This window comes from Corvus brachyrhynchos, unplaced genomic scaffold (assembly GCF_000691975.1).
Source record: "Corvus brachyrhynchos isolate BGI_N302 unplaced genomic scaffold, ASM69197v1 scaffold83, whole genome shotgun sequence".
Classification (NCBI taxonomy): Eukaryota; Metazoa; Chordata; class Aves; order Passeriformes; family Corvidae; genus Corvus; species Corvus brachyrhynchos.
The window spans coordinates 243,391-258,001 of NW_008238464.1; the positions used below are offsets into that span (position 1 = coordinate 243,391).

The following is a 14,611-nucleotide window of genomic DNA, read 5'->3' on the forward strand; positions in this document are numbered from 1 at the left end:
GTACTTGAAAATTTAGACGGTTATGAAAAAAAAAAAAAAAAAAAATTGGCATACTGGCTTGTCCTGTAAGACTTTGGTATGTACACATCTTTAGGAAGGCTATATCCCCTGTTGCAAAAAACAGACATTAAACTGGGTACAAGCAGTGGTTAAAGATGATAACCATTCTCTCCAATTCATTAAGTAACTTACTTAATATAACTAATTAATAAGCTACTTAATATAACATACTTCTTGACTGCATATGGTCAGAACATCCAGGATTATTTAAGGTCATGGTTTCACACTGTCTGAAGTACTGGCTGATAAACTCAGATCTCCCCTTCAGGAAAAGAAAATGTGAATTCAGCTGAACAAGCTCAGCTGATTAAAGCAATTCTAATTGTACCCAGCTAATAACTAAATAGGAGTCTAGCAGCTTCTGGTAATGAGTTGCCTCAAAATGCAGTAATAAATGTCATTACACAGGAATTGGTAATAGCGAGGAACTACAGCTAGCTCTTCCACCAGAATAGCATACATGGAATAAAGAGCTCTTATCTTTACAGGGTTTGTGCACATGTCTAGCTGGAAGTTCAAGGCTAAGGAGTTCTGGTGAACATTAATGGCACTAGACTAAACTATGCAAATTGACATGCAGTTGAATCTTGGCAGGACCAGGGACAAAATTCAGGACCAGAAAACGGTGTTTGAAATCTGGTTTTGTTTAATCATTGTGGCCAAGTATATAAATAGAATATGCGGTGATAATTTTTCCTGAATGTGCTGGACCAAATTCTCTTACAGTGTAAAAAAATATTAAGCATTGCTTATTAATGCTAAAGAGAATTTTATCTTACTCTTAAAAAAATAGAGTAAAAGTCTAACCTTGAAACAGAACACTAAACAACAGTCACTTCTTCTATCAGATGTTCCCAGTGAAATTCAAATTGAAAATAAATAATTAAAAAAATACAGGTAAGCTATTATACTTGTACAAATAATAATAAAAAAAAAGAATTGAAAGTTTCTTTGAATTATTTTATTTTCCTAGGAAGAGGTAGAAAATACAATTGTAATTTGATTGTATGATAAATATGTGTTCAGGTTTTAAAAGAAAAGATAGAAGAGTATAGTTCTTGTTGCATGTGGTCTTTCATGGATATAAACACACACAAACATACAAAGGATTATCAGGTATAAATTTTAAATTTGTTATCATAAGTTTTTAATTCAAAATACCAATTCAAAAGATTTTAAGACTATTTCCTCCAAATGCATTATGAAAAAGGAACTAACTGAGTCTTAAAGTTATCGTGTCTTATTAGAAAGAACTCACTCTAAATAAATAAACTGAGTTTCATGGAAAGACGTAAATAGCTACAGTATCAGGAAGGTTGGACCAGATGACCCACGGTGTTCCCTTCCAACCATTCTGTGATTCTTCAATTTCAATGCCTGCTCAGGTTTTTGTATACTGCATGCATTTGTGAACACTCAGTTCATGAAGGAATTCAAGCCACACATGGAGTTGTCGAGCTGCAGATGGAGCTTTTTTTCTTTCATTACAAAAGTCCTCACAGTGTTGTTGACAGAACAACAGAAATGTTAATACCTCACTAAAAGCTGACTATAAGATTAAAAATGGATACTCAGCTTCAGTACTGTTTTGATATTAGCATAAACCCAAGATATTTCTAAAGAGCTGTCAGAAACTTAGAAAAATTACTGGCAGAACCATGTGTATACAACATGCAAGAGAGCAATTAAAGGTTGTCAACAAATGTACCAGCCTTCTCAAAGTTCTCTGAGTTATTACCTAATATATGGTAGTAACTTTCCCTAAAAGACAATGTAAGAACATCATGTGTAAGCAGTGTTACACTGCTACACAGTGCTACCTAAGGTAAGATAGCTGCTTATCACAGTCATTTAATCTTCAAACGTTCTGGTTTTATTCAAGGAGGGGACTTACAAAACCAATCAAAACATTTTTAAACAAAACTAAGGCCATCTGATCCAAATGCCCTGCTTTGAGACAGACAGAGTTTATATTCCAGCCAGCTTTGTAACTATCACATTGCAAAGACACTACCAACAAGTAGTGCCTACAAACTTCAGACAGTTCAAAACTTCTGGCCACGGGAGTCAGGAGCTCAACACTGCCTCCAAAGCTCACTTACAAAGACAGGGGAACACCTAGACAGGGCAAAGCTTTGTCGGCACAATGAGACACAGAAACAGCTAGAATAATGCCCTCATCCTAAATACACATTCAGGACAACTATAGGATTCATCTAGCCCAGATTTATGGATTTACACTGGTGAAAAAAACAGTACCTGAGTTTGAATCCATTTTAATCGTGGATTAAAATCCATTAAGATGTTACTGTTGGGCATATGTGAGTTGATCGTGTGTATAAAAAGCTCAACAGAAATCAGGACAATTTTAAAAGACCCTTGAGTAAATCAAAAGAGGGAAGGTTATACAATTTCATGTCATGTAGGGAACAAAATCTGAAAAAAGTTCCTGTTATTTTATTATGCTTATTTACTACTCTAAATTATCCTGTCCTTTTAAAATATTTCTTAATTTTTGATAGATCTCCACTATTCAGAACTGATGCTTATTTAATGAATGAAAACACTTTTCTTCCTTCAGAAAGCTTCCTCCACATTTGAAGTCAGTCCAAACAGCACTAATGTTCCTGCTTCATAAATATTTAGAAATATTTTTTAAATTTTAATCTTGAGAAATATTTTTTACAAGCTCAATTAAACAGAGTATATCTTACTGAGCTCTCATATATTTTAAAATAAAATTATTTTTTGCCGAGAGTTAATCTTTCTTACATTGTTCAACCAACTCCCAGGTTTATTCTGGTTTTACCCAACACAAGAGTGGTAAAAAATGTTATAGATCAATACATACACATTTAGAGAAGCAAAGTAACTAGAACTAGATTTTTAGAAGGCACGCAACCACATAAAAAACACAATATGATCTCTGTTCCGGAACTACACAGCCATTTGAATTTGGCCCAAATTTCACAAGACTTCTGAACAAGATTGGCTCTGCAATAATGAGATTTTTTTTTTGATATTGCTCTAAAATTATATTCTACATTCTTTCATTACCACATAAATTGTTATTTTTAAATTGGGACAAAGCTGTAATAAATCATTACACAGTTATTGGTAACTGTAATAGTAGTGATTATAGTGTTAATTTTTACTTTGCATTAGTGATAATGACTATTCCTATTTTCCTACATGACCTTATAGGCAACATTTATTTACCTAGATATTCCTATTAAAAAAAAAATATGCTAAAACATCTCCATTTAACAACAAATTACCACATTTGAAGAAAGACCTGGTAACAGGAAGTGTTATGTCACCATCCCTGAAGGTTTTTAAAAGATGAGTGGATGTGGCACTTAAGGACATGCTTTATTGGTGGATTTAGCAGTGTTAGGTTAAGGGCTGGACTCAAAAATTTAAGAATATTTTCCAACCTAAATTATTCGATGATTCTCTTCTATGATGCTATGAAGATATAAGTGAGGAAAATTAAGAACCCTCATTCTTCCTGCATGGAAGAGAATGAACTTGAAAATAGATAGATGTCAAAGCCCTCCACTTGCTACAGACACAGAAACTCTGACAGAAATGTCATCCCTATGTTTTAGGTTCAAACTACCAAAACAGAACTGCAAATGAAAATCAAAAGAAAGAAAGTTTGGATTAAAGCAGTACCAGGATGAGAACACAGTCCTCTGAAAACAGTATTTTTCTCCGTGCTGGGTTTGGTTGTCACTTCGTCCAGGAGTGTGAATGACAGTGTGCACATAAATGGACTCCCTCAATTAACTACAAATCACTTTTATTCTTCATTTCCCACCATCACTATCAATCAATCTTCAGTACTTTCATCCTTCATTTACCATTCCCTAATGCACAAGCTGTAATTTTTCAAGTATTATGTTGTAGAATGAAAACTCTAGATCTTAATGGTTAGGCTTGTTTTTCAATCAATCCCTACAGTTTCAATTTTGTTTTACTTATATTCATCAGTGGGGAGAGTTCCTGTGGGATATCATAAGACTGAACAATAATAGAATTTGTTTCTGCAAAGTCTAGCAAGCTAGCAAACAAGGTCTGGATGAACAATAACGGTCATAAGAAAACTATACAGATGCAAAAATGAGCAACAATATTTAAAATAATATGTGCAGAACATAATATGTCCCTGTTTAAAGATGACAGAACAATTAGTTTGTGCCATGACCTCAAAATGGCAACTGTAACACTGAACATCTTTGCAGTTTACAAATACTTGCTAAGAAACCTCTTTAATGCCAGAATGGTCTGGGTAATCTGAGAAGGAAGGGGAGAGAAGAAAAGGATTTTCTTATGTAATTCGTACCTCAGGCTTTCCCTGACTCTTACCTAACTTTCAACTCAGTGGCATCCAGAAAGTTTGTATGCTATACTCCCAAGATCCTCTCAGATTAAAAAATATGATTGTGAAGCTATAGAAAAGAAGAGAGAATAAGAACTAGCAGCTTCTATATTTAGTTTTGTGTGTGACAGTTAAGACTAAGTTTGGCAAACATTAACTGTCAACCAAACTTTCCTACCTACAATGCTATTCAAGAAAAATATTCTATCTCTGTATGTATCAAGCCATTTCAGCAAAAAATCACTGTCAGGAAATAAAACTCTAAATAAAAGTTATCTGTGTACATTAATTATTTACATTCACAAAGAGAAGGTTGTATTTTAAGGGAGCTTGCTGTTCAGTAATTGGGTAAAAGGCCTCTTCCTCCAACACACAAGAAGTACTTTTTTTCAACCCAACAGACTGCACACAAGACATAAATATTGCAAAGATACAAGTGGCTTCTTAGAAATTACACAAAGGAGCATTTTATGTATGCAAAGAACTGTATTACCTGGGATAAATTATTGGCAGTAAATTATGGGCTAAATTCAGAAAAACAGTGTTTGAATACTAAAATATTTCTATACATTGAAGTACTGGAAATTTTAAATTAAAGCGTTGCTTTCCAGTGTTTGACTTAAATCAAGTGATCTAAACAAACAACAACAAAAAAAAAGGAACGAAAAAGGAAAATAACCAAAACTCTTTAATAATTGGAAAAATGAAGCTGGGTTGCTTGGTGGTTTTTGAGATTTTTAAGCAGAAACATTAAATTGGAGGCCTTCAGGCTCATTGCATTGGACTAAAATTTCATTACTTATACTTTCAGTATGACACATTAAAATTTTACCTGGGAAAAGGATGAATAAAAAGTAGGATGTTTCCCCTGAGGGTTGAAAAGCTGTGAACCAAAGCAGGTCAGATAGCCAAGTCAGAAATTTCCCTGTACTCAGTCCATGATTAAGTGAATAGAAGAGCAGAATTCAGGCATGAAGAAAGCTCATTGTCAAGATCCTGTCCTAATCAGAGCTGCTCCCACGCTAGATTTTGAAGGAGTCTATGTTTAATGCACTGGACCAGCACCAAACAAAGACTATGTGCAAACAACCTATTTGTTTATGTAATCTTTCAAAACTCAAACGTATCACAAACATCTCAAACGGGCATTTTGGAGTGTTCATAGAGTAGTTTACCCCTAACTTGCAACATGTCCAACACTGCAAAAGAAAGGATCAGTTCCTGAAAATGGTAGAGAATTAGAACTCCTGCAGAATCAGAAGAAATCCCTTCTATCATCCCACCTAGAACAGAGATCGCGTTCTCATTTTCATTGAACAGCAACCCTTTCCTCAGGAATATTCCTCTTCTTGAGGATTTCTAGTTAGATGGCTAAATCAGAACAAAAGTCTCTGAAATGAAGACAATCCACTTCTACCCCACCAAAAAAGAAGAAAAAGAGAAGTATCAGTGAGAACAATAAAAGCAGTCCTGTCTTTTAAGTTATGATTTTTTATTCACTTTATTCAGCCCTGTTTCCTAACTAGGTCTCAGCCACAGCACTCTGTGCCCTCAACAACAGGTTATTCAAGTTTATTCTTCCATATAAATATAAATTAGACTAATCTCTACAATCTTCTGCAGTGCCCAGTACTACAGAAGTTGGATCCAGGACTATGGCTTTCCCCTCTGGAGCGCTGCTGTCATACAAACAGAATTTACCCCATCTCTCCTTCCCATGTGCTCTACCTTTACACACAAGTTGGCTTTCCAGGTACAACTATCTATGATCAATCCTGAAGTAATGAATGTCTATCTCACTACTTTATGTTAAAATATGCCTGACACTGTCTTGCAGGCCAGCACAAAAAAGACTTACAGCAGAAAGTAGTAATTTGACCTTGCATGACACTTCACAGCTTTCTACGATCTGGAAAATATTTTGATCTGTCAGGCAATATGCAACCCTCTGTCACCACATATGGGGAAACCTAGCTGGAGTTAATTTAAAGAGGATCAGGTGTGGCAATCAGCAGCTGGCAAAAATAACTTGATAGCCTCTGTGGTAATCACCTGTGGTGCACTTCAGGGTTCCTTTCTTTGTGGCATGGTAGGAAAGCAGGTCAGACAGGAGAAAGGTTGTGATACTGCTTCAGAACTCAAGATTTTCAATAGAATTGCTCCTGGAAAAGGGCACATCCTTTAAAGGCAACAGAGTTGTTCCCTATCAACCAACAGATTTGCTCCTTGTATACACTGAGAAACTGGTTAAATTAGTTACAGAGAAAACTTTTAACTGCTTTAAAAGAGAACTGCTGTTAATGCTCCCAAGCAGCACAGTAAAGCACACCAGACAGAGCTTATCCTTCTGTGCTTGCTGATTCAAATGAGCCCATCTATTTGTACCAGCTACACTTCTACAAGCCTACTCAGGGTAGTGAGAGCTGCACAGCAGTTTCTGAGATTGCTCTAATCTTCAGAAATATGGCTTATGGTTACAAAGATACTGGAGGAGTAAAGAAAACCAGAAGGACTCTCAGGACAACTAGAACTGGTGGAATCAGGATATTAAATATTCCAAAGTGAATTTATTTGAGGTTATAAATACATAATAAATACAGATGACCACCAGAGGCTGCAGGGATCAAATAATTTTAGAGGATCCAAGAGGAAACCATGAGTTACTGCAAAGTAATTGGGAAAAAAAAAAAAAAGAAGAAGGAATGAAAAGCAGACATTAGTGTTGAAAACACCTCAGAACACAGACTGGAGAAGTTTTCTTCAGCATATACAGTTCAGAGGCTCCCTTAATGTAACGAGACATTTGACAAACAGAGGATGCAAACATGCAGTACAAATTGCCTTACTACACTGCCATTCAAAGCCTAATCTAGGGTGAGACTTTTTCCGTCCCACTACTAATGGCACATTTCAGAAACCTCTCACATACTAACTTTTTGATGGGTAAGGTAACTTTCACAATGAAAGAAAAAAATAGCATATTAGTTTCCACACATAAGCTCCCTCAGGGAATGTGACTGGCAAACCTTCCACTTTGTTACAAATTTTCTGTCTAAGACAGATTATATTCCATATGAAGTTGAAATTGAAACCATGTAGGGTTCTGAAGGTAGCTTTTCTTTTCCAGAACTTTGCTGTGGTCTAAGCTGTCCATCAAGGAAGGTGAGAGGGAAGATTTCTTTAAAGTAAACTGACTTTGAAAGAAGTATGTTTTGCCATTTGGCATTTAATTTAACTGTGTCTTGCTTCATTGTTGGGTTTTCTTTTGATTGTTTGGTGGGTTTTTTGTTGTGATTTAAATTTTAGACCTGCCAATCAAAAAAAAAAGAGCAATTTCAAAAATCTGGTTTATCACTAGAACATAAATGAAACTGAGATTTTCTAGCTGCAAATATCATCATTCTATTCTGTGCCCTGTTGGTTTTCCTAATATTTCTTTTTTCATTGTATTAATGAAGAGGAAGTAAAATTTCAGGGCCAGAACTTGGTCCTACTAAATGTCAGGATTTAAATCAATGTGACATGAAGGGGGAAAAAGCACATTTGCAGGGTAGCAAGTCTTACTGCACATAGAAAATGATGCATATCCATTGAACAGGTCTTCACTTCAAAGCACTTTGAAACAAAACAAGAACACCTGCCTATGGAAGAGATGTTAAGACCTTCATAGTTCTGAATTGGTTTACTTTTTTCTAGGATTGGTGCCTTTCATACCACGCAACAGACCTGAGTATCTCAGATCTATAATTGTAGCTGGTAAAAAAATAGGTGAAAAGATGCTTTACATCATAAAACACTTTTCTTTTTGATCTAATCAGTACACTGTTATTAGCTGTTCAGTATGAAGTGCTTTCTTTTCTTTCTTTTTCTTTTTTCAATTCAAAAAGGCGTGTATTTTTTGTGGTGTAATGGAAACTTTCCAGATGCCACCAATAAAATAAAAACCCTCAAAAGCCATTATATTTATGGAGACAAGAACTCTGCCAAGTGTGTGGCCACAGGGGATGCAGTCAGGCATTCCCCTGCTGGTAGAACACTGCTTTGTTTCCAAAGATCAAAGGCCCCTTTTACTGAGACAGGTCCTGTTAAGGTATCACTTTGCTAATAGCTTTCACAGGTTAAATGTTTTGCCTAATATTTAGGTTGTTCAATCCACTCTTTAAAAATACTGGCTTGGAACCTTGCAGGTGATGCCTGAACTGCTGAGTGTAGATTGTGCATATGATCTGAGCAACAGTTATTTACATGGAAGTTGAGGCCAAGTATAGGCCAGGATAAGGAAAAAAAAATAAAAAGTCCTAGCTTTGCATCCCAGCAGTGACCCACACACTCTTTACAATGGTTTAGATGTGCTTGGGTGACAGAGGAGGAAAGAGGGTAGCTAAGTGCTCACAGTTTACTGATGGCTGTACTGCTGGCCTGGAGGAGACATGATTGCTGAAGAAGTGAGTGCCCACAGAATGGCAAAAGGGCACTCAGAATATGCCTGTACCAGGTAGGACTGATACATACCTGAGCTAGACAAAATATCATTGCCCTGAGAAAGATGAAAAACCACAGAGAAGTCACTGCCTGTGCCAGCATGCACTTCAATATGTTTTATTTGCCACAGTCTTCTCCTTCTCTCTATGATTTTTGGTTGCAAAAGTGTTTTCCCAAGTGATCTAAAACCTGCTATCCTAACCTTTGAAAGTGCAAAGTATTTTCTAGGCCTTTCTGAATGCATTCAGAACAAAGACCACTTCCTCAGGACAATTGCTAAAGCTGTTAGAAATAGTGGATTTGCAATAAAGGATTCAAAAACTGCGTGAAGAGTAGTGTGACATGAAATTATGAGTGTCCCTGTCCTGTGGGTCAGAGAATTTGCTTCCCAGCAGTACCATGCAAACATAAAGGCCCTAGTGAGTAGGTGACTGTATATTAGTCCTGGATTTAACCCTCATTACTGGCTAAACTTCTACTTGATTCTGAGAATTACTTCTCGCTTCTTCTACTGGTTCATTCCGTGCTTCCTCAATTTCCAAAACAAGCATTTTCTCATTGTATGCTCTATGTTACCTGGTTCACTACCTTTTTTTCCTGGTGCTCTAGCTCGTATGTATTATGCTTTAAAGTATTTGTATTAATACTGAGACCTTCAGGGCAGGAAGACTGCTCTGTTGCCAGAACATATCAACCACCCTGTTTGGAGGATAACCATCTCCCAGACAGAAAGGAAGATGTGCCTGTGTGTGGGGCACCAGCCAGCAATTGAGGGAAGTTATATGTAATGCCTGATTCTCTAGCATTCCCCTTGTGTTCTCCTTGCCAAATGTGACAGCTCCTCAACTTCAAAAGGGCAATGTTATTTATCTGCATCAAAGGTAGGAGAGGTGCAAAGAGGGACCAGGGACCGAAGCAGAGATGAACTAACTTCTGTAGCATTTGAACAACGCTCAGCTCAAGTTCTGAAATAGCCAGATTGTTATCAAAGAGAAAAATGGCCTAGGACCAAGATGCTTGATAGAAATAGATGTAGTTGAGAACTGTAAAATCTGTTTGATATATGAGGAGCTGTGTAATTTGACTCCTTTCTCTAAAACAGGATTTCTGAAATGTTGTGGAGAGACAAAAGGAATTATTTTGATAACAATGACTTCCCAGTGATGTAAGAGATGTCTGACCTGTACTGATTTTATGGCAACTGACATGGGGACTTTGAATGATTACTTTGCCCCACATAAGCATAATGTAATTCACTCTGCCTTAAGTCCATGATCTGAGGACACAGTGTACAAAATAAATAAAAAAATTTGTCTGAGACTGTCTTCCAGATGTTGATATGGGTGGTAAAGTGCATTAAAGCACTTCTCCATCAGATAAAGATAGATAAGTCCAGTATGACAATCTAAGTAGAGAGAGATAATTGTCACTTTCTGACAAAAACAGACACATCTATCAAATATGATCTTTGTAAATACTATGGAAAATCAAAGTAATAGCTATGAAAAAGAACCAAACAGCAATTTTCTTTAATACCACAGGATAGGCTTTTTTTCTGCAACTGTTGCATTATTGTGTAGCTATGAGACACTAATAATTGTAATGACAAATACATACAGATGGCTCTTACTTCCCTCTAAACTGATCCAAGGACTGAACTAGGATCACCTAGAAAGTGTATGAATACACATGCCATTAGAAAACAAGCTTCACTTACAGTCTTACTTAGGAATTCTCCCTCTAACTTCTGCAAATATTTAGGAAAAGCAAATTATATTAAGTGATTTTTTTTTTAGTATTACCAATTCTCAGTTCATTCTGAAGCACATGCAAGGTACAGTAAATATAAATGAAAAATTCTCTCTGATTTCTGTCATATAAACTTCCTGTGAACAAACTGAGCAGCAGTTGTGCTACTGCCATTATGCTCTAGGGGTGTAAACCAGGAAAAAAGGGTGTAACTAAAATAAGTGGAGCATTAAAAATAAAAAACAAAACCAACAAAAAAATCCCCAACAGAAACAAAACAAACCATCACACACCAAAAAAAACAAACAAACAAAAAAAAACAACAAACCCCCCCCACAACTGGTTTGAAACCTCATTACACAAATTAGAACAAAAAAAAATAGCTCAAGGTACCTTGATATGCAGGTATCTACTGGCTCTTTTCTAAATTTTATACTCATATGTAGTACTACTGACCACAAGACACTTCGATTCTATAAGATTTCTTTTGGAGATGTCTGCTGGTTTGTGAAAGATCATCTCTGGAGTTGCCCTATACACAGGCAAATCCTGTTGCCTTCTTCTCAGCATTAAGGAACATAACTTTCATGATCATATTTTGAAGAAAAAAGGTGCACACTCTTCTCTTGCTGTGTCCTACTTTTTGTTTTTAATATGCTGAGGGTTTTTTCTCTTCTCAGAGTGTGAGATTTTCAGCATGGACTGGATGACAAAAGATAAGTATGTTCCTTCCTCTGCCAAAGATCTGCTGCATGCTTAACAACTAGCCCTTCCATATCCCTACACAAACTCTGTACAAACAAACCAGATTTTAGGACCCTAAGCTACGGCCAGATTTCCTCGTGAGAATTAGCATTTTTAAAATACTGACTTGGAAATTAACTTCAGCCAATAAAATTTAATCTTCACTTTCCCAGATATTTGTGCACACTTCCAGAATATAGCAACATGTCTTCTCTGCACCCGCAGAAGCATATCCTCACTTGTGCAGAAAGAAGTACTTACTTCCAATATCTGGCCGCAGCTTTTTGTCATACTCTCTCAACAGCTTGTTTAGTATGAGAGTCACATCTGTGTCCTGTGTTTTTGGAGCTAAAACCCATTTTTGGTTAGTTGTTCCATCTTCATATTCATCCTCTTCAACCTTTGTAGAGCTGCAAAACAAATGAAACAAATAGATGTTATTATACATAATTAAAATATGACATTCTGCATAAAGCTCCACACTCATCTGAAGAAGTTTCAGGTATATCCCCTGGCTTTGAATCTACTCAGCCTTAGGCTGGTTTTGCAACAGGATGTTCCCATCAACAATTGTTGAGTACCTGTGGATAGGTCATGATTGACAATTGTTTAGAAATTGTCTTCTGAAAGTCTCCTCAAAAAGTTATACTCTAGGAGATAATGTAGCTAACAGAGTAGTATTTTATATCCTGTATTTTAATGAACCTACTCTGACTAGTTTACAATATACTTTTACAAGGAGCGAACATCTGCAGTATTATTTTATTAATACATCAAGACAACTGATTCATCTCTTGCACAAAGGCTAATAAGAGTATTAAAAATTCAGATCTGTTAATGCTTCCTGATCATTTTATCCTATTAATAAATTATTATATTCTCAGTGCCTGAATTTCAGAGTTTAATGTATTATGAGGCTTAGAATTAAGAGCTCACTCCTTAAATTTGAGATGGATTATCACAAGCACACAAATACATTGCATAAATTAATCTGAATTTCCCTGCAGCTTTAATAACTTTTTTTAAAAAACAGTACTACACCAAGAGTTGCAACTTATTTCCTTTATAGGTGGATTATGTTTCTTTTAAGGGTATATTAATTCAAAGGTGGTGAAACTACAGTTTGGCCAGAAAACACAGCTAGAGCTATTTTCACATAAGACTAATTTCATTTGTGCAGCTTTTTGTGCACAGACTTTAAAATGTTGATTTGAAGATGTATCTTTTGGTATCTTAGAAACCAAATCTCTTTGATGCCTCTCACAGGAGAAAATCTATGACAGACTGAGATGAAGTTATCAGGAGAAAAGATAACCTCAGTAGTGGAACCTATGGCAGGAATCATGTGTTGTTTCAACCTGCAATTGCCATGGGGATATGATGTCATTTTGCAACATTTTTACATAAATGTCAGTAATTATGTGAGGCACAAAGCAGTGGAGGATGAGAGGCACCAGCCTTGCTTGTTCACAGGATGTGCTACACACATCAGTGCAACTTTCTTTCTCTCCTTCTCCTTTTCTCCATAATGACACAAGTGTCTTTTAAAATATCTCAGATATCTAGAAGACTTGATAGACACTCTATGTGAACATAAAAAAAAACTGATACAAATATAAAAATTTCATCATAGAGCATCGTCAACTCTCACATTGCTCAAAAACCACTATTTGAGAATTTAATGAACTTTAAACCAAAACTGCTCTACAGCCCATACATCCCTAAGGATTAACCATGAATCACTTAACACGACCTCACAATTTGCAATTGCTCTAGGCACAATTTCTATATAAAAATAATTTTTAAACCTAGACCCTGAGGATTTTCTACAGAGAACTCATATAACTGAGTTGTAAAAGTAGAGAAAACTTAGACGAAGTTTTGAATAGACAACCACTACTTCTCTGTTATTGAGCTGTATTTTCTAACAACATTTTTTATATCTATAATTCACCCAATGAGCATTAAAAAAACTCAAGAGGATTTTGGGAGTTGTTTTTTTTTTATCAGATTCATGACAAGCCCTGTGTTTTAATACTGCTGTTGCAGAACCATTCTCAAAGGAGGCATCATCTCCAAACATACATGATTGCTATTTCCGAGCTGAAACTCTGCAGTGGTGCTGAATTGCTGATAGCAAAGAAGGACAAATCATATGTCTTTTTCTGCTGCAGCCACCACAACTTTACCACCTGTAAATGAGAACTGAGTTCAGGTAGTATCATGATTCCCATTTCAGGGAGATGCTGCTTTAAATAAGTCACTAACAAGAGTCTAACTAAGGACTGGCAGACCTTTTAGATCCCCTCACTCTAGCAGCTTCTTTCCTAGAAAATACCTCCAAATCATTTAAATCCCTACCTATCTTCTAGATTAAGATTGGAGGTGGGAGAGGTTTCACAGTGGATCAGACTAATACACTAGACACATATTTTTCAAGCTTTTTTTGCTTTCTTCCTTAAGAAGTTATTATTTAACTTCCATTGCTTGCCTCTACACAGTTAATCTCCTTCAAGGTACTTGAGGTTGCACTTTTCATCTGTAACCCTATTGGTGACTGCTAATTCCTATCATATTCCTGCAGTCCAGAGAAACAACTACAGAATGATGGCAAGCCAGTCTTAAACTGGGAAGGAAGAAAGGCACACACCTTCCCCCAACTCTTCACGGGCCACTAGTTTTGATTCTGCAAGGAGGCAGAGAAGAGACTGTGCATAAAATGCAAGGGAAGAAATCTAGAGAAGTCTGAGAGGTTGTCAGGAAAGGGTGTATTTCCTGCAATAGGTGTATTCCACACTTGCTGTGGAGGCTGGCATTAAGCATTCTCTAGCTCCTGTGGGGATTTAGGAGATAGACACCACTCAGGTGTGGGGCAGGCTGCCAGGGAGGGGAGTGGAAGGTCTCTGAGCATGCCTGTAGCCTGGTTGGTGGTGGTTCCTACAGGGGGGAGCTGAGCTGACCCCTTTGCCTGGTTTATGCAGTGAAGGTGTACGACAGACTCAGACAACCAAAAGGACCGAAGTCCAAAAGGTCAGGGCTGAAGCTGCCGGCTGTGCCTCTCTGGCCTCTTAAGAGTGGCTACCTGAGCCCCACCGGGGAGACCCTTCCCGGCCCTGAGGCGGGGACCAGGGGTTCACGCATCCCGCGACTCACCCTGTCCCTCCTCACCCCGGCCCCCCCCCCGGAGCCACC

The 14,611-nt window shown here is 36.9% G+C and overlaps 1 protein-coding gene across 1 annotated transcript in view; it reads right to left on the minus strand.

Moving 5' to 3' along the window:
- Positions 1 to 14,611, minus strand: part of LOC108447345 (gamma-aminobutyric acid receptor subunit gamma-3-like) — a 42,782-nt gene that overhangs the window by 27,451 nt on the left and 720 nt on the right. Inside the window, exon 2 of the mRNA XM_017736965.1 lies at positions 11,681 to 11,829. Coding sequence (XP_017592454.1) covers positions 11,681 to 11,829 — 149 coding nt within the window. The remainder of the gene's footprint in view (positions 1 to 11,680; positions 11,830 to 14,611) is intronic.